Source organism: Haliotis cracherodii, unplaced genomic scaffold (genome assembly GCF_022045235.1).
Source record: "Haliotis cracherodii isolate W230 unplaced genomic scaffold, xgHalCrac1.p SCAF_9, whole genome shotgun sequence".
Taxonomy (NCBI): domain Eukaryota; kingdom Metazoa; phylum Mollusca; class Gastropoda; order Lepetellida; family Haliotidae; genus Haliotis; species Haliotis cracherodii.
In genome coordinates this window covers 7830050-7853709 of record NW_027266343.1, presented here as the reverse complement: position 1 = coordinate 7853709, position 23660 = coordinate 7830050, and the positions used below count along the sequence as shown (strand labels likewise).

Genomic DNA, 23660 nt, shown 5'->3' with positions numbered 1-23660 from the left:
TGTCTGCCGTTCTGGTGTTACGCAGATATGCGTTGTCGCTATTTATAGTCATAAAATGCAGGTGTACATGTATGGGTCTGTATGAATCTCTCGCTTGGGTCATGTCATGTCGTCACTTATCTGGTGTGCTGATCTTTATAATGAAAGGTGAATGAAAAGTGAAAGTTGGGCATGATCATACATTTACCAGGAATAGAGCATGTTTAAAGTACCCGACCTCAATGTGTTTGAAAATATTCATGGTTCCACACATGATTACCTTTCCACTTTAAAAAATTGAACCTGCGCATTGAACAAATATTTTAATGGTATAAATCTGTCTCATTCATTAATCGAATACACAGGGCTCACACAAGCTGAAGCATTACCATAGGCTTCCTCAAGACTGACATGGATTTTCAAGGAAGGTACTACCTACAACATAGGCGACGCAGTCAGACAGCGTTATCAAGGCGTTATGATTATTCACGGGACGTGTGTTGTGTTTACGCCATGCAACAACTGACACAACCTGACACAACCTGTATCAGACGTATTTTATTGGTGTGACATGTTTGTCACCAGATTTTCAATGTTATCTTTCAATTGTCGTATTGATTTCATACAATCTAAATACTGTACCTTTGTCATTAAGATCCAGTCATATTCATTGACATTAACATCGGAGTCCCAGGCACCTTGATACTGACGCCGTTTTCAATTTCAGAGCTTTATGAACAAACTTGCCATGCCAAAACGTGCTGACAACAGACAGGCAACATTGAGGATTACGTTTGGATAGTTTCTTCATCAACCTAAGGTTGATTTATTTGAACAGCACGTGAAGAATTCATGCATTCCTGGGATCAGCATGTACAGGAAACACCTGTTACTATCCGGGGTAGAATAGGTCTTCAGCAACCCATGCTTGCCGTAAAAGGCGACTATGTTTGTAGTAAGAGGCGACTAACGGCATCGGGTGGTCAGGCTCGCTGACTTGGTTGAAACATGTCATCGGTCCAGACTCGATTATTTACAGACCGCCGTCATATAGATGGAATATTGCGGCGTTAAACAATAACAACAACAAAAACATTGAGAGGAAAGCGTTGTTTTTGGCGTGCATATATAAAACCGGTGTGTCGAAGTTGAAGGGATCTAGGTAAATTCTTCGAGTGATCCTAGGTTTGACACAACCGTGAAATGAACTTGGGATACATTTACCGATTGGCATGAAAAACGATGAACATGAAGAGTATGCGACGAACAACCAACAAGAAAATGTCCAACATTACTTTCATTGTTGATCATTAATTGAGCCGCGGTGTATAATGTTATCGATATGTAGGTCGCGTGAAGACACACACGACCCAAGTTTTCCTTTCGTTTTGTATTGATAGCGCTTACGTCATACGTTCACGCACTATGGCGACCACATATACATCACTAAACAAACTTAGTTAATGCAGACGCGGGGAGACATACTCCAGCAATATTGCAGAAAGCCATAACTCATTGGAGCAGAACAATGAAAGCATCCATCGATTATGCTTTTTTTCTTCTTGTTTGTTTGCTGAAAAAGACAGTTTCCAGCTTTAAATAATCGGGTCTGGGACAGACAATCTAATGATTGATATCCCCTTACGACAAGCACAGTCGCCTTTTTACGACAAGGGGCGGTCGGGTAGCCCAGTGGTTAAAGCGCCGAAGACCCGGGTTCGATTCCCGTCATGGGTACTATGTGTGAAGCCCATTTCTGGTGTCCCCCACTGTGATAGTGCTGGTATATTGCTAAAAGCGGCGTAAAACCACACTCACTCACTCCTATTACGGCAAGCATGGGTTCTAACCTGGTTTTTCACAGGTGTGTAGCATGTCTGTTTAGATTATTATAGAGGGTGTGAGTCAGAGAATTCCATTCCACACGCACGTATAGCAATATGCATCTATATCACGACAGCCTGTAAGTAATAGAGTCTAAATAAGAATAAGACAACCCAAGTTTTAGCACATGTCTCAATTAATTAAAATGTTAATCTGGAGTTTTAAAAAACTGCTGACGCGATTAACAGGCCATATGGTTGTCAGTTTTGTCTTCAATATCAAGATATACACCTCTCGTTTATCAATTATGGATCTGTCGACCAGATAACCCTGTGTCGTGTGATCATACAGGTAACATACATGGCCCAGGTATGGCAGCCATGTGGCTTTGTGCGGCAGGGACCTTGTACCGTCGAGCTGAGTATCGTTCTCAAGAGGGTAACTGATCATCGGTTGTAGGTCAACAGCTATGCATATCTAACAGCAGGCAAATAACCTTGAGTCCCACATGGCCTACGATCGACCCACTGTTACAGGCTTCGTCACAATAGGCAATAACATTATTGGTTTTCATTGGTCGGAGGTTGGGGGGCATAGGGGTGGGGGTGGGGTTGGGGGTTGGGGTGGGGGGTCATTATTCCGGGGCAACCTGGTTTTGGAGTCATGCCCTACTTGGAATATTTTATACTGGCATATGAACATCGGAACTACTTTAAACAAGAACTACAACTGGTTAAAGATAAGTTTGTCCAAAGCTGTTAATCGTTACAATAGCACTCGCTTACTGCTGTTTTATACAAGGGACTGAGTATGGTTTTACGCCGCTTTTAGCAATATTCCACCACGGCGGGGGATACCAGAAATGGGCTTCACACATTGTACCCAAGTGGGAAATTGAACCTGGGCCTTCGGCGTGACGAGCTAAGGCTTTAAACTCTGGGCTACCCCACCGCCCCTGTTTTATAACAAATTAAACCGATTTGATGTATTCCTAAAAGCGACAACACCCTTTCCATGGTCAGAAGAAATTTCTGGTAAACACAGAGACGATTGTAAGATTCCGACTGAATCATTGGCACGTGTTTATGAATCACTATCAAACAGTGATGATACCGGGTGTTCGCTAAAAGGCGAGCGTATCCTGCCCTACCGGTGGCACCTGTCACAAACACATGCAAAGGCAAGTCAATGGTTCGCCTGAAGAAAACACTGGAACATACGGTACAAGTTAAAATAAGGATGTGCCCCGGACATTTTTTTTATCACTGATGCGTCAGGTTTGGAAATGTTGTAACCTTGAATTTTAAGCAAGAGCCGTTGGGCGTTCTTTGAAGTCTTGGTAGAATGAGCATGCTCGATTATACTTCAAACGTTTGTTGCTGAAATGTAGACACCTAAGGCTGGAGCTGCTGGAATATTGCTCAACATAAAGGAAAAGTTGACTAAAGTTGTCGTGTTGGGAGGGTTTTGTCACGCTTCATCTTAAACAATATAAAAACTATTTGTTGAAATGACAACAGAACTTATTTCAGAATCGCAATTCAGATTTGTTTACTTGAAAAGGCAATAAAAATAACATCTTAAAAAAATATTGTTTTAGTTGTACAGCGTTCTAATACACATGTACACATGTCAAATATCAAAAATGTAATGTCCAGGTTGGTTATTTAAAACTATTAATTTTATTACTTGACTTTTCATAAATCAATTCTGTCAGTATTGTTTTGTATTTTAACAACATACATGTAAAATAACTTTGGATCAGGCGCCCGCTATTAATGTAATAAGTTATAATGTATCAGCGATCATAAATCAGAGCATTGACGCGTTAAGGAGATGTGCAGGCGAATATCAAAGATGGTCTATTTCTCTTAAGGAATCTTTAATGGTTATGTATACTGTGTAATAAAACATCAAGTAACATCTGTCTTATAGCACGGCTTGTCAACAAAGATTAATTCTTAAATTGTCTCAATTAAGTATCAATATTGTAAGAATGTTTGGTGATCATTAAATTTCTCTTTCATACATACAGCTTTGATTTCAAACAGATTTGGAAATAGCTTCATATATTACCTTAATCATTACCAGATTCAACTTTGATTAATATCTGACAAGTATATATCTATTGAGATGGTTTGATGTAAATGTAATATGAATGCGATGAATACAAGGACCTGAGCAAAAATCAGGCCACGTTGTTTTTCCCTTTAATTAAGCTTTCAATCTCTTAACTCTTAAAAACAGTGGGGTAAAATTTAAACATACTATTTTATGTTAATGTGATTATATACATTTCACCCATTTAAATGATCACAGATTGCCATAATTTATTTCAGTACTATGGATTATATTTATCAAATGACCTCATTCCTTTCGCGCATCTTGATTGGTTTTTCATATTTTGCACATGACATTGTTTGTTTGTTTGTTTGTTTTTTGTTGTTACTGTGTAACGCCACAATATTCCAGCTATATCTAACATATGACGGCGGTTTGTAAATAATCGAGTCTGGACCAGACAATCCAGTGATTAAGATCATGAGCATCGATCCACGCAATTGGGATCGATGACATGCATCAACATGCGACGTTTAGGTGTAGGTTCTAACTTGATAACGGTGTTAGAACCTACACCGAAACGTCGCTCTTAAATATATAATAAAGAAGTTGTTCATCCATAAATTCTTATCCTTACTTAGTACTCCAACTTCTAAATGTCTATCAAAGAAGTTACTTTAATCAAACTCGCCAAGTTGCCGAAGCCGATGGCCCTTTCACATTAAGAGGTTAACATTTGACAGTTTTTACATCATATACCTTATATCAGATCATATCCACTCGACACCAAAACCCCTGGTCTCCGCCAGAAGATTTTAGGGGTATTCTGCTAAGAAATTGGAGTTACGTCCCTTGGTGTGTCGTCTGCTCGCCTGCCTGGCTCGCTTTTTCTGACAATGTCTTCCAAACAAGGTAAATATTCGATTCATATGCAAATAGAATTATGGAGCTATAGATCTTGGACATAACTGAGGTCAGATTTAAAGGACCAAGAAGGTTTTGGGAACTAAAGGAAACAATCAAGAACGCGGTACGTAAAACCGACAGCAACATTTAGATGCTCTATGGGTGTTTTATGAATATATAAATTTTACAATAAATGGAATACGAAAGACGGGCTATCAAAACTTTCAAATCATACTTGAGACTTAGATACCAACCATTTTCCCCTTAAAATTAGTCCCTGGGGCATATATGAGGTCTAGGGTTGGTTTGGGTAGGGCATGAAAACTGCCTTACAGATCTATTATATTAACCTTTGGCTGCATGGCGATTTATAAAGGAAGCAGAATGAATTAAATCCTTATTCAGGCGATTTTCCCACTATCGAGCCATCTGGCCGTGGTTACAAGTCCGGACATAATATTTAACCATTTGTTTGTGAAATAACCATACGCCCAACGTGATATCAACAAGGAAGTATGCCACATGCATGCACATCGTTTGGGCAGAGACCATATATAATAGATCTATTATATGGTCTCTGGTTTGGGTGAAGAAATAGAGGTCACATGTCATGTGTTGCTTTCACGACAACGCATACTTTTTTAATACATTGTAACAGTTTATGCAGGTAAACATGGGAATGTGACTTCAGGTCGTGTAAGAAATAACTGTGTTGATGTTTCGGCAAATTAATATCGGAAACATTGGAGGCTGATTGGAGCATTCGTTGCCTTTCGTCCCTTTCCGTAATTTGGCCGTATCACGAATGCGACCTAAATAGCCTAACGTACAAGAAATTCGAGTAGAGATAAATACCATCTTTACAACATCCACATGACATCTATATGGACGAAAATGAACACATTTTTATTCTTGTTTATTGGGTTATAGATATATCAGTTTCATTTGAACTGAATCATGTGCATAGAGAACTAGAAAAATACATCTTTCATACCAAGGGAAATAACTGCTCTTGAAAAGAAGGTCGCTTATCTGGGAAAACCCAACAACCATTTATAAATCGAATTTTCGATATTTGATTGGTCGAATTTGTGCATGTGACGAGGGGCAACTTTCACTTTCGTTTCAGCAAATTCTACGTTTCAGAAGAAGAAGGCCGTCTCGGGAACAAGCTCCGGGCGTCTTCCTGAGCTAGTGTCATCGCATATATTCAGGTGAGTATAATTACGCGAATACTATAACGTGCCTCGTGTTGAGGTTATGCCCCGAGAATCGTTCTATCGTGTAATTTCAATCAGGCCTTCACTCTCATTTGTAGAATGGGTCATCCAGTAATTATTTGATCAGGATATTTTTTTCAAATCGAAAATAGAAATGCTCACTTATATAAAATGCACAATGTCCTGCAGTAATGTCTAATTTAATAGCATATGGAAGTTTTGCATTTAATGCCATCTGACATGATGTTTTCAAGATTGTATCTACACAAAAGAATTTTGTTACGCTTGCATGTGCCATAGGCATAGTTCATGAGAAGAATTTGAGTAATATCCAGACAGTGATATGAAAGAATAATTTTGTTTTTGCGGTCCTGAATTTTTCCAGCATTAACAAAATTTACAAATTGATAAAGATTTTTGTTAAATGACAGGTTTGTTTAAGGTGATACTGATAATTTTTTTATAATGTTACATTTAACTTTCACTTTCAGTTTATCAAAGAGAAAGTAGACAATATGGCTGCTACCTAGCTGGTTCATGTCGGATGCTGGCAATGTGCCAATAGAGGCAACTCTGCTAGGATCGACAGAGAACATATATTGTTATACAGCTTTATTCTGAAGCTAGCAAAGGTAAATTCACAAACAATAAGAAACTCAAAATGATGTGAAATATTAGCTGAGTATTTGATGCATTGAGGTATATATGGTATGTTGAGAAAAGTATTATGTCTTCATAGCTATCCTACAAAGCTATTGTTTTTGGCTCAGGTGAACTGACTTAAGATTCAAGTCAGTGTCAAAAACGTTAGGTTGATACTATAAGGCTTATCAAACTGTAACTTATGTCACTAAGTTTGCCTGTTTATGAGCATTTTTCACATTTATCCTAATGAAGGATCACATGCTTTGTGCAAGTGGGCCCTGAACTTTCACGTCAAGTAAGCTTTTGGTGTAGCATGCCATCATGGGTGTCCATACTTCTTAACCTATCAGTATCACATGTTCAACATTGCCTGGAAGTATCTAAGCCTTTGCAAGGATTATCATGACAAAGGTATCTCAAAAAGGTAATCCAAGAATTCTGATCTAATTTTAAACAAGGCCACAATACCAGTTATTTTGAAATATCAGACATTTGTACATCCACTCATCTGCCTCTTTTGCTTCCTGTTTCCTGTCTGGATAAAATTTGAAACCCTTTCAACCTGGTCAATTTGATACCCTTTCAACCTGGTCAATTTGATACCCTTCTTGATAACCATATCAACCCTTTATCTGTAATGCTTATCAAAAGTGACACTGTAATAATTAATCAGAAAGAATATGTCAATGTTTATGAAGATAGTATGTTCACATTTCGTATTGGGAACATAAAATACTTATCAAGGAACATATTCATACTTGGTAAAACATCTGAAAGATTTCTGGACTTCAAATCCTATTTAAATATATTTACAACCAATCAGATGGCAGCACACATTCTGCTTCATGTTACAATTTACAAGGAAAGTAAGATAGTGGTTATAATATGACTGTATACAGCTTATGATGAAGTAAATTCTTTATGTGAAGAAAATCATAATCGAATGTCCATTCTAAGGCCTTTTAAAACAAATTTCTGATTTCAGAAAAGTAATCTTTTCGGATCAAATATAATCATGTATCATTTCAATGTTATCATTGCCAGCAATAAGTACCCCCTGACCAAATTTAAAATCAATCTTCAAAATACGGCTTTGTAGACACATTGAGTTCTGACTTTTTTTTCAAAGCAAAAACATTACCAGCAAGAAAACTGCATATCAATAAATCTGTTTTGAGGTATGCCAATTAGTTATTTAATGACTATTGTTTATTAAATGGTGAACAGTTTATCTTGTTTTAGTATTCGTTATCCATTTTATTACCACTGTTGTATTTATCAATATAGTTTATTTCCTTTTCATTTGAAAATTGCCTTATACCGTTTGGCAGATTGTTGTTTGCAACAACACTGACCAGACTACCATTCTTCATGCATTTTACAATTCATTTAGAAAAAATAAAGCATCAGTTTTATTTGTGGTACAATAATGACAGCATATTAAGTTATTTCAATCTTTGCATGAAACAATCACTAAAGTAATCATGTGGGGCATAGTTTCCTGTTTCACTAGTAGTCACAGGAGCAAAGGTAGCACATATTCAATGTGATTGCTATTTCTGGGTTATCCAACTCATTCATATGCATGGTAAGTTACTTTTTTCAATACATTTTACAATTTGGAAATAGAAACAATTACAAACATGCAGTCAGTTGTAGTCATGACCATGTCATGTCCCTAAAAAATCAGGTACATGACTATGTTAGTACAACATCTGAAATAGACTTAATAATGAGTTAGATATCAAATTTCATTACTTTACAGGGCCCTCATATTGCCTGCAATGACCCTTAAAATTGATTATTGATATATAGTAAGTCAGGATAAAACCCAGATCAATCACGGCATTTACATTAATGCATATATTGATTGTCCTTATTGTTATTGGTTTGTCATGAGTTACTGTGTTACTGTTTAACAATCTCAAATGAGTTTAAAAAAACTGGTTTCTTAAATTCATTTTTACAGAGTTATGGCCCCTTGCTCTATGCTTTTATTGCTGATATGCTGATACATATTGCACTATGTAAAGTACACGTAATGTATGGATAACAACTTCTTTAATACTGTAAAAAGAGACTTTTCGGTATAGATCCTTATGCCTTTGTCAAGCAAGATTGAATGAGAGAGAGAGATTTTAGTGATTTTATGACCGCTTCAGCCGTTGCCTATTTCGCAGTCGGGGCCAGACGGGTTAAGAATAAAAATGAATGGTTGGAAATAACGAATATTCGGCTGGCCCAAAAAGCTGTAAATTAGTAGGGGGTAAAGGTAGAAAAGAATATAGTAAAGGGGGTTAAATGGGATAAGAGAACTTAGTGGTACATGAGTGCTGCAAGGAAGCCTAGTCTAAGATAAAGGATAATGAGGGGATAGCACTACTATATAATAATATAAGATCAGTTAGGCTGATGTAAGGTAGTAGTTTATTAAAAGAAAAGGGAAAAATTGGGGGGGGGGATGGCGGGAGGAGGGAGGTGTGGCAGGGGTGAATGGACGGTGTCTGCTGTGGAGCTTGGCTTGGTAGAGTGGCTGGTTAACTGAATATTGTATTTAGTAGGCTGGATATGGACGAATATTTCGCTCGGACATCAGAGAAAACAATCCGCGCTTGGAATTTCGATCCCGATCCTAAATGTGAAAGTTGTAGTTTTAATGGTTGGAGATTTTGGCTGGTCATTTGTTGGGACTGGTCTAAGTTTGTTGCTGAGATTTGTTGTTTTTAGGAAGTTGGCTAGATAAGAGTATTTTGATATATGTCTTTGGAGGCTTGTAAGAGTAGTGTTATGTTGTTTTTGTATTGTGGGGGAAGGGAGTTGTATAATTCTGTCTGTTGTTGTTTGTATTGTTGACAGTGGTTGAGTATGTGGTCTAGATTTTCTGGGATATGACAATGGGTACAGTTTGGGTGTGGGTGTCTGTTTTGATTGTATAGTTTTTCGTTTAAATAGAGTTGCAGCATTTAGTGACTGGTTTAGTAAAGAGGGATTTTATCCATGTGGATTTACAATTTTGAATATTGATTTGGAAATTTGATTTTTAATGCTTTTTCTGTTAAGTGATTTGGTTTCGTTTTTGATTCTGGTAAAATTTATGGATGGAGAGGGGTGTGTGGTTGCTAATTTGGCTGCTGTGTCTGCTATTTGATTTCCATGTATGCCGGTGTGGGCAGGTACCCATATTAGTGTTACTGTTTTATTTGTTGCTGAGATGTTAGTATGTATGTCAATAATGTTGTTTATAATGTCTTGGTGCGATTTTGATTTTTTGTTCTGGATTTGGGTTATGGAGCCTAAAGAATCAGATATAATTAAGAAATTTTTGTCTTTTGATAGTTTGATATGGTGATATGCACATTGGATGGCTAGGAGTTCTGCTGTAGTAGTATGTGTGAAGTTTGTATTGTGGAAATTAGTGGTGATTGGTATTGGTTGTGTGATTTGGATGCCTAGTCCTGTTGTGTTATTGTTTGATTGGGAGTCATTAGTATAGATGTGTGTGTGATTTGGCCAGGTTTGTTGTATATAATTTTTGGTGATTGTTGTTTTATCTGTGTTTGTGATATCGGGTTGATTTGTGAATGTTTTGTGAAGAGTTAGATCTATTTCAGGTGGGGTTTATCATTTATGTATGTGTGTGATGGTGGGGTATGTTTGATGTTTTCAAGTTTGTGGGTTTTGATGAGTGTATGTAGTTGAGTTACGTAGGGAGCTAAGTTGTGATTGTTTTTAAATTTTTTGAGTGTAGCAGGTCTAAGGTTTGAGTATGATTCTGTGATTTGTTTTTAGATTGGGTTGTATTGGGCCCCAGCCCAGTAATTGAGTATGATTTGATTGAATAAGGTTGAATAAGGTTGGAGATATGATGCTTCCCTGTGGGGTGCCATTTTCTTATTGGAATCGGTCAGATAAAGTATGATTTGATTTTACTGTGATATTTCTGTCGGTTAGAAAAGAGTGCATGAAATTTAGAATTCTACCATCTAGGGCTTTATCTTTAAGTTTTTGGATAAGGCCATTATGCCAAACCATGTCAAAAACTTTACTAAAATCGATGAAAATGTCCAAAGTGTATTGTTTCTGGGTAAGTGCTGTTTTTACATCATGTTCCAAATGTAAAATATGGTCTAAAGTTTGGTGATTTGACATAAAGCCACTCTGGTCCTCGTTAATGACGTTTTGAGAGCTAATTTGAAATTTTAGTCTATTACTTAATGATGGATTCCATGATTTTGCAGATGAGGGAAGTTAGAGAGATGGGGCGATAGGAATCCGGGGGGGGGGGGGGCCTGGTTTGAGAACTGGTACCACCAGGGCTGATTTTGATGTTTGTGGTATAGTGCTGGAGGTCCAAATCTAGTTAAATAGTTGTAGGAGTAAATTTAGAATTTTGATATGGAGGTGGTTAAGTATGATGTAGCTGATGTTGTCTGGGCCTGTGGTTTGGGCTGTGTTTTTGTTTTTAATTGCTGTTTGGATAAACTGACTGGTGGGGGCTTCACCAGTTGACAGGTAGCTATTGGAAGCAATAGTAATTGTTACTAGTTTTGCGCGGCTTGCGCTCATCAGACAGGAAAACCCTGAGTCCACTGACACCACAGTTAAGAGGAGATCACTCGAACTGAGGTGGATATTTGAGCTAAAAACGTTCCACCCACCCGTCTCAATGACAGAATGGTTGGCTGATTATTCCCCCCCCCCCCCCTTTTGGTCAACTTGATGCTGTTTGGAGTTTGTGGATGTTAATTATTTTGTTGAGTGTCAGGTGTGTGAGGAATGGACTTTGTGTATATGTAGGGTGGTTTTTTTATTTTGTTTTACATGTTTGGAGTGTGGTTGATGGAGCTGCTGGTTGCCGAAAAGTGAGCAGCCATGATTAGCCTTTTCTTTGTCTGTATTAAGATTAGGAAAAGTGGGAGCTGTAAAAGTTTTGGAGTTGCCTTTAATTGCCTTAAGTTTTTGCCAAAGAATTTTGGTGTTTTGTTTCCCCATTTTCAAAGTGCTTGTAAAAGTTTACTAATGTTTTCTTTTGGCTGTTCTTATAAGGTGTTTAGTAGAGTTTCTGAGCTGTCTAGCCAAATGGAGTTTGGATATGTCCCGCTTGGCTTTATTTAATTTTTTGTTTCCTTGATTTTTCAATTTCTGGGCTCCACCAAGGGACAGGTGTGTGGTTAGGTAAGATTGTTGTTGTGGGTATGCATTGTGTAGCTATTTTGTGAATGATGTTGGTTAGGTTTGAATTGAATATGTCGTTGTCTGAGTTATGGATGTGATGGATGTTTATTTCATTGCAAAGTTTGTTGAAAGTTTGCCAGTCAGCCTTTTTAAAATTGAATTTTGTTTGCTGGGGGGTTTGATCTAAATGGAGGTCGAGGAGAGGGGGGCGATGAATTTGGAAGAGGTTTAATTATTGATACAGAAATTTTGATGGGCAGGTGGTCGCTGCCCCAGGTGTCAGTATGTACCTCCCAGCTAAGTTTTGGGTGAAGGTTAGTGGTGGAAATAATTAAATCTACTTTGTGGGGGACTGAAGGTGGTTTAGAGGAAACCTAGTTGGTTGGTTATTATTTAGACAAATAAGGTCATTGGTATCAATCCAGTCATTAATTAGTTTTCCATATTTATCGGTATAGTGTTTTGTGCCCCACAGTGGGTGGTGAGCGTTGAAATCACCTGAGAAATGGGTGTTTTGATTTATATATTTTGATAGTATTTCCAAATCTTGACCTGTAAAGTGTTTTGTTTTTGTGTGATAGACGTTTATAATTGTGATGTCAGTTTGGTTAATAGTGGTTTGGATAGCCAGGCATTCTAGATTTTTTTTGGTTGGAATATTTAGTATTTCAGATGGTCTTCAATAAAGATAACCGAGGCCTCCATGTGGTGGTCCGGGGTAGTTTTTGGGTTCCGGTCTGTCTTGCCAAAAGAAAGGGGTAGGGATGAGCTGGGTGGTATGTGTGACACATGGGCCTGTGTGGACCGGGTTTGACTTATTGGGTTCAGGGTAAGGTTTGGGGTGGGTGGGTGGGTAGCAGGGCCCTTTTAGGAATGGTATGTTGGGTGAGTCTGCTAGGGGGGTCGGGATGGGGTTTAGTGGGGAGGGGGGTGGATAAAAGGAGGGAGGGGGAAAGGGAAGGTTGGTAGGGGGGCATAACAGTAGGGGTTGTGACGGGTGGAATGGGGGTGGAGAAGAGTTCTTTGCGTTTGGTTGTGGGGGGTGGGTCAGGTAGGGAGCTGGATGTAGAGTCGGAGGTGGTGTTGAGCTAGTAGTAGTCAGGTAAGGTTGTAAGTGGTTATGGTTGCCGGTTTGGGAAGAGTTCCTTTGTTATGTGTTTGTTGAGTATGTGTGATTGTTTTATGGGGCAGGTGTTGTGTGTTGCCGTGTGTCCTTCAGATTTGCAGTGAATACAGTATGGGGCCAATGTGCACTCTGCGGCTTCGTGTCTGTACGAGCCGCATTTCTGGCACATGGGTGGTTGTCTACATGTTGATGTAGGGTGGTCAAATGAGTGGCATATGTAGCATTAGGTGGGTTTTTTCCTGACAGGGTTTACTTTGTATGTGCCACATTTGTTTATGTATTTGTAAGTGATGTATGCTTTGAGTAGGCAGAGGGCAAATTTGTTTGTGGAGTAGGTGTCATTTAATAGGGCGGATGTTGTTGAGAATGCATGCTGTGTTCAAATGTACACAATAAGAAAGATAACACAACAAAAATATTTAGATTGAGGGGATAAATGAACATGCAATTGAGGGGGAAGGGAAAAAAAAGCGTTACTTAACAGCACTTATAGAGCGGCCAAGATGTGATCGAGAGTCCTTGCTAGTGGCGCTTGGGGGTGATGGTGTCCCTGGCCAATGGCCGGGTGGCCGTGTGGCTTTTGTTGGGTGTTCGCTTGAGGGTGCCTCTGTGTCCAAAGTCCCAGCGTTCATAATCCCAGAGATTGTGGTTATGTAAGGTTTGTTGTAGATTGATTTAGCGATCAGGAGTAACCAGGCAAAAAATGGCATCCGTACATGCCGGAAGTAAACAAAGTATGAACGAACGACTGAATGAGGGTACTTACTTACTTACTTTGGAGATTTAACGTGTGCTTTCCGACTGATGCGTATTTCGCAAACGGGCCCGGCCAGGCCATTTAATGTGTTTCCGAAAGGGGCGAAAGTGGTCTGTGCAACCCAAGAGGGGAGTTTAGGGGTTGCTTATATAGAATTTGGGAATTTTGAGATTTGGAATAGATGCCGATGGGGTTGGGGAGGAGAACTAAGGGAGCTGGGTATGGTGGATGTTTGTTTGTTTATTTGATTTTGATTTGGTAGGTTGTTGTGTTTTAAGATGCGTTTTATTAGTTCCGTTTTGATTAAGAATACGCCTAAGGCCTTGAAGTTTTCTAGTTTATTTTGTGGGTTTAGTATTGCTTCTAGAGTGAGAGCCTTGTTTAGATTGAGGGTGGTTTGTAATGCGGTTCGATATGTTAGGTAGTGTGTGCAGTGGATGAGTGCGTGTTCTGGGGTTTCTAGTTGTTTGCAGTGTGGGCAGTTACCTGTAGTGTGTTTTTATGTCTCCCCCAGAATGGAGGGAGACATATTGTGTTTGGCACGGTTCCCGTCGGCGTCGGCGTCGGCGTTCCCACTGTTTCCGGACCATAACTCAGAAACCGTTTAATATTTTTTCGCGAAACTTTGTATACACATTAACCCAGCACTGAAGTGGTGCCTTTTGCTATTTAGAGATTTTTGACATTTTTATATTTTCTCGTTTCCATGGAGATAACTTGAACATAGACTCTGAATGGGGGTAAGCTTGGTTTCCGGACCATAACTCGGGAAACCGTTTAATATTTATTCGCGAAACTTTGTATACACATTAACCCAGCACTGAAGTGGTGCCTTTTGCTATTTAGAGATTTTTGACATTTTTATTTTTTTCTCGTTTCCATGGAGATAAGTTGAACATAGACACTGAATGGGGGTAAGCTTTGTTTCCGGACCATAACTCAGAAACCGTTTAATATTTTGTCGCGAAACTTGGTATACACATTAACCCAGCACTGAAGTGGTGCCTTTTGCTATTTAGAGATTTTTGACATTTTTATTTTTTCTCGTTTCCATGGAGATAACTTGAACATAGACTCTGAATGGGGGTAAGCTTCGTTTCCGGACCATAACTCGGAAACCGTTTAATATTTTTTCGCGAAACTTTGTATACACATTAACCCAGCACTGAAGTGGTGCCTTTTGCTATTTAGAGATTTTTGACATTTTTTTTTTTTCTCGTTTCCATGGAGATAAGTTGAACATAGACTCTGAATGGGGGTAAGCTTTGTTTCCTGATCATAACTCGGAAACCATTTAATATTTTTTCGCGAAACTTTGTATACACATTAACCCAGCACTGAAGTGGTGCCTTTTGCTATTTAGAAATTTTTGACATTTTTATTTTTTCTCGTTTCCATGGAGATAACTTGAACATAGACTCTGAATGGGGGTAAGCTTGGTTTCCGGACCATAACTCGGAGACCGTTTAATATTTTTTCGCGAAACTTTGTATACACATTAACCCAGCACTGAAGTGGTGCCTTTTGCTATTTAGAGATTTTTGACATTTTTATTTTTTCTCGTTTCCATGGAGATAAGTTGAACATAGGCTCTGAATGGGGGTAAGCTTTGTTTCCGGACCATAACTCAGAAACCGTTTAATATTTTTTCGCGAAACTTTGTATACACATTAACCCAGCACTGAAGTGGTGCCTTTTGCTATTTAGAGATTTTTGACATTTTTATTTTTTCTCGTTTCCATGGAGATAAGTTGAACATAGACTCTGAATGGGGGTAAGCTTTGTTTCCGGACCATAACTCAAAAACTGTTCAATATTATTTCATTAAGTTGTAACATATTAACCAAGTCCTGAAGTTGTGCCCATTAATTGTTTGAGATTTCTATTTTTGTCTCTGTTATTTAGTAATGGAGGGTGGGAATGAAGAGATGGGGTTTAACGTGAAGTAAACGAATGAATGTGGATTAGGGGAGTGGGGGGAGACATATGTTTTTACGAGTAAAAACACTTTCTAGTTTTAATTTTTTTAGGTGGTTATTTAGGTTGGTGTGTCCTGTTTGGAGATTAGTAATTACTCTGTCGATTTTTGTTTGATGAATGGAGAATTTTTGGTTTGGTTAGTGGTTTGCTGAGCACTTTTTGGATTTGGCTATTTGAGTTTAGATATAGGTTATGCCATTTTTTGGTGATTTTTTGCTTGTTTACACTTTTAATTTCTGATTTTGAGATGGGTAAGTTTAAGCTTATTTCATGGATTTTGAGGGATAGTTTAGCTGCTTTATCGGCGTTTTCATTACCGTATATTCCTACGTGGGCTGGTATCCACAAGAAGGTTATTTGTTTGCCTGCCTTAGTTAGGTCGTTGGAGCTTTTAAGTATTTGATTTATTAATTTAGGTCGTTTTTTGGTATTTTTGTTTTGGAGGGCTTGCAGTCCACTTAGAGAGTCGGTAAGTTTTAGGATTTCTTTGTTGGTTTTTGGATTCTTGATTATGGAGGGCTGAGGCCATGCCCATTAGTTCTGCCGTGAATATTGATTGGTTATTTGGGAGTCGGAAGGATTGTGTGGTTTTAGTTGGTTGTGTGGTATGGACTCCGAAACCTGTGTGTTTGGAGGTTGGATCTGAGGATCCGTCCGTGTAAATGTGACACCAATTTGGCCAATTTTCGTGTATGTATGCTAGTGTGGTAGTTGCTGAATGAGGGGCATTGTACAGAATATATATAGTAGGTGGAGGATTAACAGTAGAGGATTAACAATAACAACAATTGCATACATGAGTGGGATAACATGAGTAAGTAATGACAACAGAAGGATCACACTGTCACAAATGATGGACAGAAAACACATAGATGGAAGCCAATGGGACATGAAGCCAATTAAACAGGATAAGGGATTATTGCTTATTGCAATAATCACTTATCCTGTTTTTATGTCTCCCCAGAATGGAAGAAGACATATTGTTTTTGGCACGGTTCCCGTCTGTGTCGGCGTTCCCACCGTTTCCGGACCATAACTCAGAAACCGTTTAATATTTTTTCGCGAAACTTTGTATACACATTAACCCAGCACTGAAGTGGTGCCTTTTGCTATTTAGAGATTTTTGACATTTTTATTTTTTCTCGTTTCCATGGAGATAACTTGAACATAGACTCTGAATGGGGGTAAGCTTGGTTTCCGGACCATAACTCGGAAACCGTTTAATATTTTTTCGCGAAACTTTGTATACACATTAACCCGGCACTGAAGTGGTGCCTTTTGCTATTTAGAGATTTTTGACATTTTTATTTTTTCTCGTTTCCATGGAGATAAGTTGAACATAGGCTCTGAATGGGGGTTAGCTTTGTTTCCTGACCATAACTCAGAAACCGTTTAATATTTTTTCGCGAAACTTTGTATACACATTAACCCAGCACTGAAGTGGTGCCTTTTGCTATTTAGAGATTTTTGACATTTTTATTTTTTCTCGTTTCCATGGAGATAAGTTGAACATAGACTCTGAATGGGGGTAAGCTTTGTTTCCGGACCATAACTCAGAAACCGTTTAATATTTTTTCGCGAAACTTTGTATACACATTAACCCAGCACTGAAGTGGTGCCTTTTGCTATTACAGTTTCCATGACATCACATATGTCATTGTGTAGAAGACCTGCAGAGTCAGATACACGGGCAATTACATCACAGAGACTTTCCTTTTTGCCATATAACATTGCTACATCATTTCTGATATGTTGGGGATATTAATATATTTGTGTCCAAACTCTATTAGTACTATAAGTGGATTTTCTACAAATACTTCAGTAACAAGAAAACTGTGCTACTTAGATGACTACACTGTCAGGTGGGTAAATGATTGAGGGATTAGTGGTGTTGATTAGACGCTGAAGTGGTGCCCATTAGTTGTTTGAAATTTCTAGGAGTTCTATTTTTGTCTCTGTTATTTAGTAATGGAGGGTGGGAATGAAGAGATGGGGTTTAATGTGAAGTAAACGAATGAATGGGGGTTAGGGGAGTGGGGGGAGACATATGTTTTTACGAGTAAAAACACTTACTAGTTAACATCCAAGTTTAACTTCAACTTCTAAGTAATGCCTATCAAACAATTTATTTTTTCTTTTGTTCCAACATAATGGACAAACAAAATATAACAAGTTTTATTATTTGCATCATTTAACATGTTTAACCTAAAATCTACGCAGATATTCATTGACAAATGATGTTTGCCCTCAAAATTGATTGACATATCAGCAGAAATACGAAAGTGATTTATCTCTCACATTGTTCTAACCCCTGTATCCGACGACTGGCCTTGCTGAGTAATATTTAATTTAGTATGTAGAAAATAGGATCTGCGTGTACAGTCAGTGTCAATCAATGTGAAACACCCAGTATATCACAATACATATCAGATACCTATATCACAAGATGGTAATCCTGATTAAATGTCCTTTTGTCTTTTTTTCAAGGAAGTCAATAACTTCACAATGGCATCTCCTGGTAATGAAAGTGATGACTTGAGTAAGCTGACGGAATCTTTGGGTGGCCAAAAACATGAAACTGGAACGATAGATCAGAAAAGACAACCATCTTTGTCACTTCCGGCTGTTCAAGGTTCAGAATCAGGAAGAATTCAAAGACAAGCATCACAAGGACAGACTGTAAATGTTTTTGATGGAGAGGATACTGCTGTGGATACCAACAGAGCTAAGGCTGATAAGACCTCTAACAGAACTGGAGGTGGTAATGCTGTAGTGCATTCAAGTTGTATGACTACAACTGAAAAGACAACTACATTGCCCAGTGATGAGGATCCCGACATGGAGGATGTAAAACACCTGCCTCTTGGTGATTCAGACACAGGTATGAATTGATAATGCTGTTGCAAGTAGGTTTTTTTTGTTAGATTTTGTTATGTTCTTCTCTTCCATGATTTCTTGACAGACTCAGCTGAACCCTTTTGGCTAGGAATGTTGACCACACTGTCATTTAAGTGTGTTCAAGGGATCAAAACATTTATTTTTGTTTGAAACAAGACAAAATACTTAATATTTTTGCGGAAAAATATTGTTGAAAGATCTTATTCTCATGCAAGGTCCTCAATGCTGAAACTGGAAAGACCAGAATTTAGATTTCAGCCTTTATGATTCAGAATAGGAATTAACTAATTCAGGAAATTTCAGATTAATTCATGAAAAATCAAACGTTTTGGCAATCTGTCAAGATGAACTCTAAATAAATGAACACCAATTATATGTCATGGTTGTGTTGAATGTCAAGGTTGCTTTGAAGGTCATTCACTCATGAAATATGTTGGCACCAAGTACAGTCCGTTTGACTCCAAATGAGAACGATGAATTGCAAAATAACTCGAAATCCAGAAAAGTGTATGAAACATCAATATGGTACTTGACCATGAATACCCTTTACCCAACAAAATCTGAATTTTGTTTATTTTAAGACCCATGACAGATGAAGTTCTTTAAGAAACTATCATGTAATTTTGTATAGAAATGTGTACATGACACGTAGGAGGGACAAACCGTGGAAGGAACAGCGCAAGCAAGTAGAAGTGAAGCAGAAGGAGCAAAGCCTTTTTATGCAATTAATAAATTCTTGAAATGAGCTTCAAAAGCACTTGGTTTGTCCCCTCAGAAACTTAAACTGCACTCAGAAAATAAGTACCTGTCCCTAAGAATTTTGAAGAAACACCTTGAAACTGACCATGATTTACGTGTTACAAAGTACAAACTATGGCAGCTGTTGCATACATTTGGTTACAAATACAAAAAGATAACTGGAGAAAATAGGGCTGTGTTGTGTGAACGGTCTGACATTGTTCGTCTCCGAAATCATTACCTTCGTACCATCAAGCAGAAACGTGAAGCAGGATATGAGCCCGTCTTCTTAGATGAGACATGGGTAAAAGCGTCACACACAGCCAGCAGTCAGTGGGTACCCAGTGGTGACTGTAAGGAGTCTGGTAGAAAGTTACCAATGTGAAAGGGTGAAAGACTCATAGTTCTCCATGCTGGTTCTGCAAGTCATGGTTTTCTCCCAGACTGTGACCTCGTCTTTAGAGCCAAGGCCAAAGACAACAGGGACTACCACAAAGAAATGAACGGCAATGTATTTCTGGAGTGGGTGAAAGATAAATTAGTCCCTGCTTTGCCTACCAAGTCTCTCATTGTCATGGACAATGCACCGTATCATAGTGTGCAGGATCCAGAAAGCAAGACTCCAACCTCTCATAACCGTAAAGGAGACATGGTTACTTGGCTGCAACGGAGGCACATTACCATTCCTTCTCGAGCGACGAAACCACAGCTCTATAAAATCATCAAAACTATGAAACCTGACCCCATGTATAAAGTTGACAGTTACATCAAGGGTCAGGGTCACGCTGTCTTACGACTGCCACCTTATCACTGCGACCTGAATCCAATCGAACGTTCAAATTACGAGACGTTGAACAACTCGTAAAGGAATCCCTTGGTCGGGTAACAGTAGAAACATGGAGGCGTTGTGTGGCCACAGTCGTTGACGAGATAGAGCCATATTATTGGTTACGAGACGGACTACGGCCAGCAACAGTCCAACCTATAATAGTGGCAGTCGGTTCAGGCACCAGCAGTTCCGACGATGAGATCTATGGCATGAGAGAGTCAGATTGCGACTGAAATTATCATGAGACAGCCCCTCTAACGCTCTGTCATATCCCCTACCACAGAACATGCAGTGCATGCGTGCTTACGCTGTGCCTTCCACGGTTTGTCCCCCCTACGTGTCATGTACACATTTCTATACAAAATTACATGATAGTTTCTTAAAGAACTTCATCCGTCATGGGTCTTAAAATAAACAAAATTCAGATTTTGTTGGGAACAGGGTATTCATGGTCAAGTACCATATTGATGTTTCATACACTTTTCTGGATTTCGAGTTATTTTGCAATTCATCGATCTCATTTGGAGTCAAACGGACTGTAGTGTTCTCACATGTGATTGAATTATGTTAGTGGTCAAGGTCACTTGGTGTGTAGTGGACATCCCAAAAAGTGTGTGTGGTACACAACATCTTGAATGTTCGAATGGGACAAAACTTTATCATTGTTTCTTCACATGAGCTCTATGTGGTTCATGGCTGAGACTGATGGATGGTCAAGACAATTAAACTGGAAGTGCTTATATCTTTGTTTCTGATACAGTAAACTATGTTTATAACGAACACGCTTATAACGAACTAACGGATATAACAAACATTTTTTTGTCCCGCACATTTGCTGTATACATGCTTATAACAACTAATGTTATATATCAGAACTAATATCAGTGGTCCCTTTGAGTTTGTTATAACCATAGTTTACTGTATATCTGGAAGCATTGGACTTTCTGTTTCAATTTTGTAATGCACTGGACATGACTTACTAAACTGGAAATGATTTTGTTAAACCGAAAGTGCTTATAACTTTGCTCTTAAGATATCTCAACTGGACTTCCTGTTTCAATGTTCTACTTTATTGGGCATTCGTTTTCCCATACCAGAAGTGAAGCCATTAACCAGAAGTATTTGTAAGCTTATGATGGTGTAGTGTGGTGTGTTGTCCATTGTCCATCATGTTGTCTCTGTCCTGTTATATTTTACCTCACTTCTCCTCTGATACTACATGGCCTAAAAAACGTTGCATGAATGATTTTAGCTGTGGTGTCCCTAAAACATATTCAAATAATTCAGATCTTTAAATATGGCCGCCCGAATGGCTATTTAAATAATGTCACTTTTGTCGGTTACTCAGGCATTTCTGCATGTGTTATTATGGAATTTGATATGCAGCAAGTATGATTTGATTATATGCCAAGGTGAGCTACAGTGCAGCTGCACAAATTATCACATTTTCTAATTAGGAAAACATAATGCAGTTTACCGTTGATACAAGGCCCCTCGATGTACCGCTACTTCAGATACAGGTTGGGGTACCACTTGGCTCCCAAAAATTCATTAGGAATTTCCCTAAAAAGTGTGATCATCCAATAGAATTGATAAATAGACTGATGAGATGTTATTCCCAGTTACAGTACATGCCAAAATGAGTTTTGAAGGTTCTTTCATCAAAAGAAAAAACATTTCCCTGAGCACATTACGCCGGAAATATCATGTCAACAAATCTGTACTGAAGTACCCAATTTAATCCTGTTATTCAAGTAAAAAAAGTGCATTGTATATCTGGACTCAAGTCTGTCATCTATGTCATTAATCTTATTCAAAATTTTATTCATTATTGTGAAATTCATTCATTCAGTGAAATTGTGTGTGAACTCAGAGCTTCAGATAAGCTGCGTAAAATACCCCCCAAAACTATTCAAAACCCAATTACTTTCAATTAACTTGTGTACAGAAATTTAATGCATTAAATGAAAAACTCAATTGTTTGAAAACAGCACGCGTAAATACCTGATGAAGTTTTTTCAGCATGCATACAAAAGAGCTAATTTATCAACACAATAACGAGCTAATTTACTTTCCGCATCAAGCCTATATCTAGAACCGTTATATATACATCTACAACATTATTTCACTTTTTTTAAATCACAAAATGCTTACTCATTTTGGGAAAAACCTGATCGAGTGATGAATAGATGAGTGAAAAAATATTGGTTTCCCAGTGAATAATGTATTTTCTGCAACCATGGTCAGATATCGATACTAACACCTTAAAACAAACGAGTAGAACTCCAAAACCGTTGAATATTTCTTGATCAAACTTACTATGCATCAATCAAATGATGCAATTCTGCCCCGATTATTTGGGATTTTTTTTTTATTATCCCCCTCATGAAGTGGAAGGGGGATATAGGAATGGGTGCCGGCCGTCCGGCCGTCCGGCCGTCCGTCACATTTAGTTTCCGGAGCAGATCTTGAAAACCGTACCATATTTCTTCACCAAACTTGGCACATAGATAGATCTAGTGGTGAACTGGTGCCTTTTGATAGTTTGGGATTTTTAAAAAAGTTATTTTTCGAGTTTCCATGGCAACAACTTTGATTTAGACTGAAAATGGCAGTAGTCCTCGTTTCCGGAGCAGATCTTGAAAACCGTACCATATTTCTTCACCAAACTTGGCACATAGATAGATCTAGTGGTGTACTGGTGCCTTTTGATAGTTTGGGTTTTTTAAAAACAATATTTTTCGAGTTTCCATGGCAACGACTTTGATTTTGACTGAAAATAGCGGTAGTCCTCATTCCCGGAGCAGATCTTGAAAACCGTACCATATTTCTTCACCAAACTTGGCACATAGATAGGTCTAGTGGTGAACTGGTGCCTTTTGATAGTTTGGGATTTTTTAAAACAATATTTTTGAGTTTCCATGGCAACGACTTTGATTTAGACTGAAAATGGCATTCGTCCTCGTTTCTGGAGCAGATCTTGAAAACCGTACCACTTTTCTTCACCATATTTTGCACATTGATAGGTTTAGTGGTGAACTGGTGCCTTTTGATAGTTTGGTTGGTTTTTTTTAAAATTATTTTTCAAAATTTCCATGGCAACGATTTTGATTTAGACTGAAAATGGCGGTAGTCCTTGTTTCCGGAGCAGATCTTGAAAAACGTACTATACTTCTTTACAAAAAGGCCCAGCGAACATAGTTCACAGGAGCTAATGCACACACCCGACATGTCATATTGGCGGGGGATGTGAGTATTTCATGCTTGTTTTTTTATGTTTTCATTACGATAAGTTGGACTTTACTGAAAATGAGACTAGTGCCCATTTCCATAACCGTTGAATATTTCTGGATGAAACTTGCTATACAGATCAGTATAATAGTGAACTGGTGCCTTTTGATTATTTGGGATATTGAAAAATACTGAACATCATTATTATTTTTCAACAAAAATTGGCAGATATATCAAACACATCCTGAGGTGGTGACTTTTGCAAGTTACGGATTTTTAGTGTTTTGGTTT

General features: G+C 38.3%; 1 protein-coding gene across 1 annotated transcript in view; it reads left to right on the top strand.

Moving 5' to 3' along the window:
* Nucleotides 1-5898: 5898 nt before the first annotated feature.
* Nucleotides 5899-23660, top strand: part of LOC139452234 (uncharacterized) — a 131637-nt gene continuing 113875 nt past the window's right edge. The window contains exons 1-3 of the mRNA XM_071233634.1: nt 5899-5984; nt 6482-6622; nt 18161-18554. Coding sequence (XP_071089735.1) covers nt 18179-18554 — 376 coding nt within the window. The 5' untranslated portion in view covers nt 5899-5984; nt 6482-6622; nt 18161-18178. The remainder of the gene's footprint in view (nt 5985-6481; nt 6623-18160; nt 18555-23660) is intronic.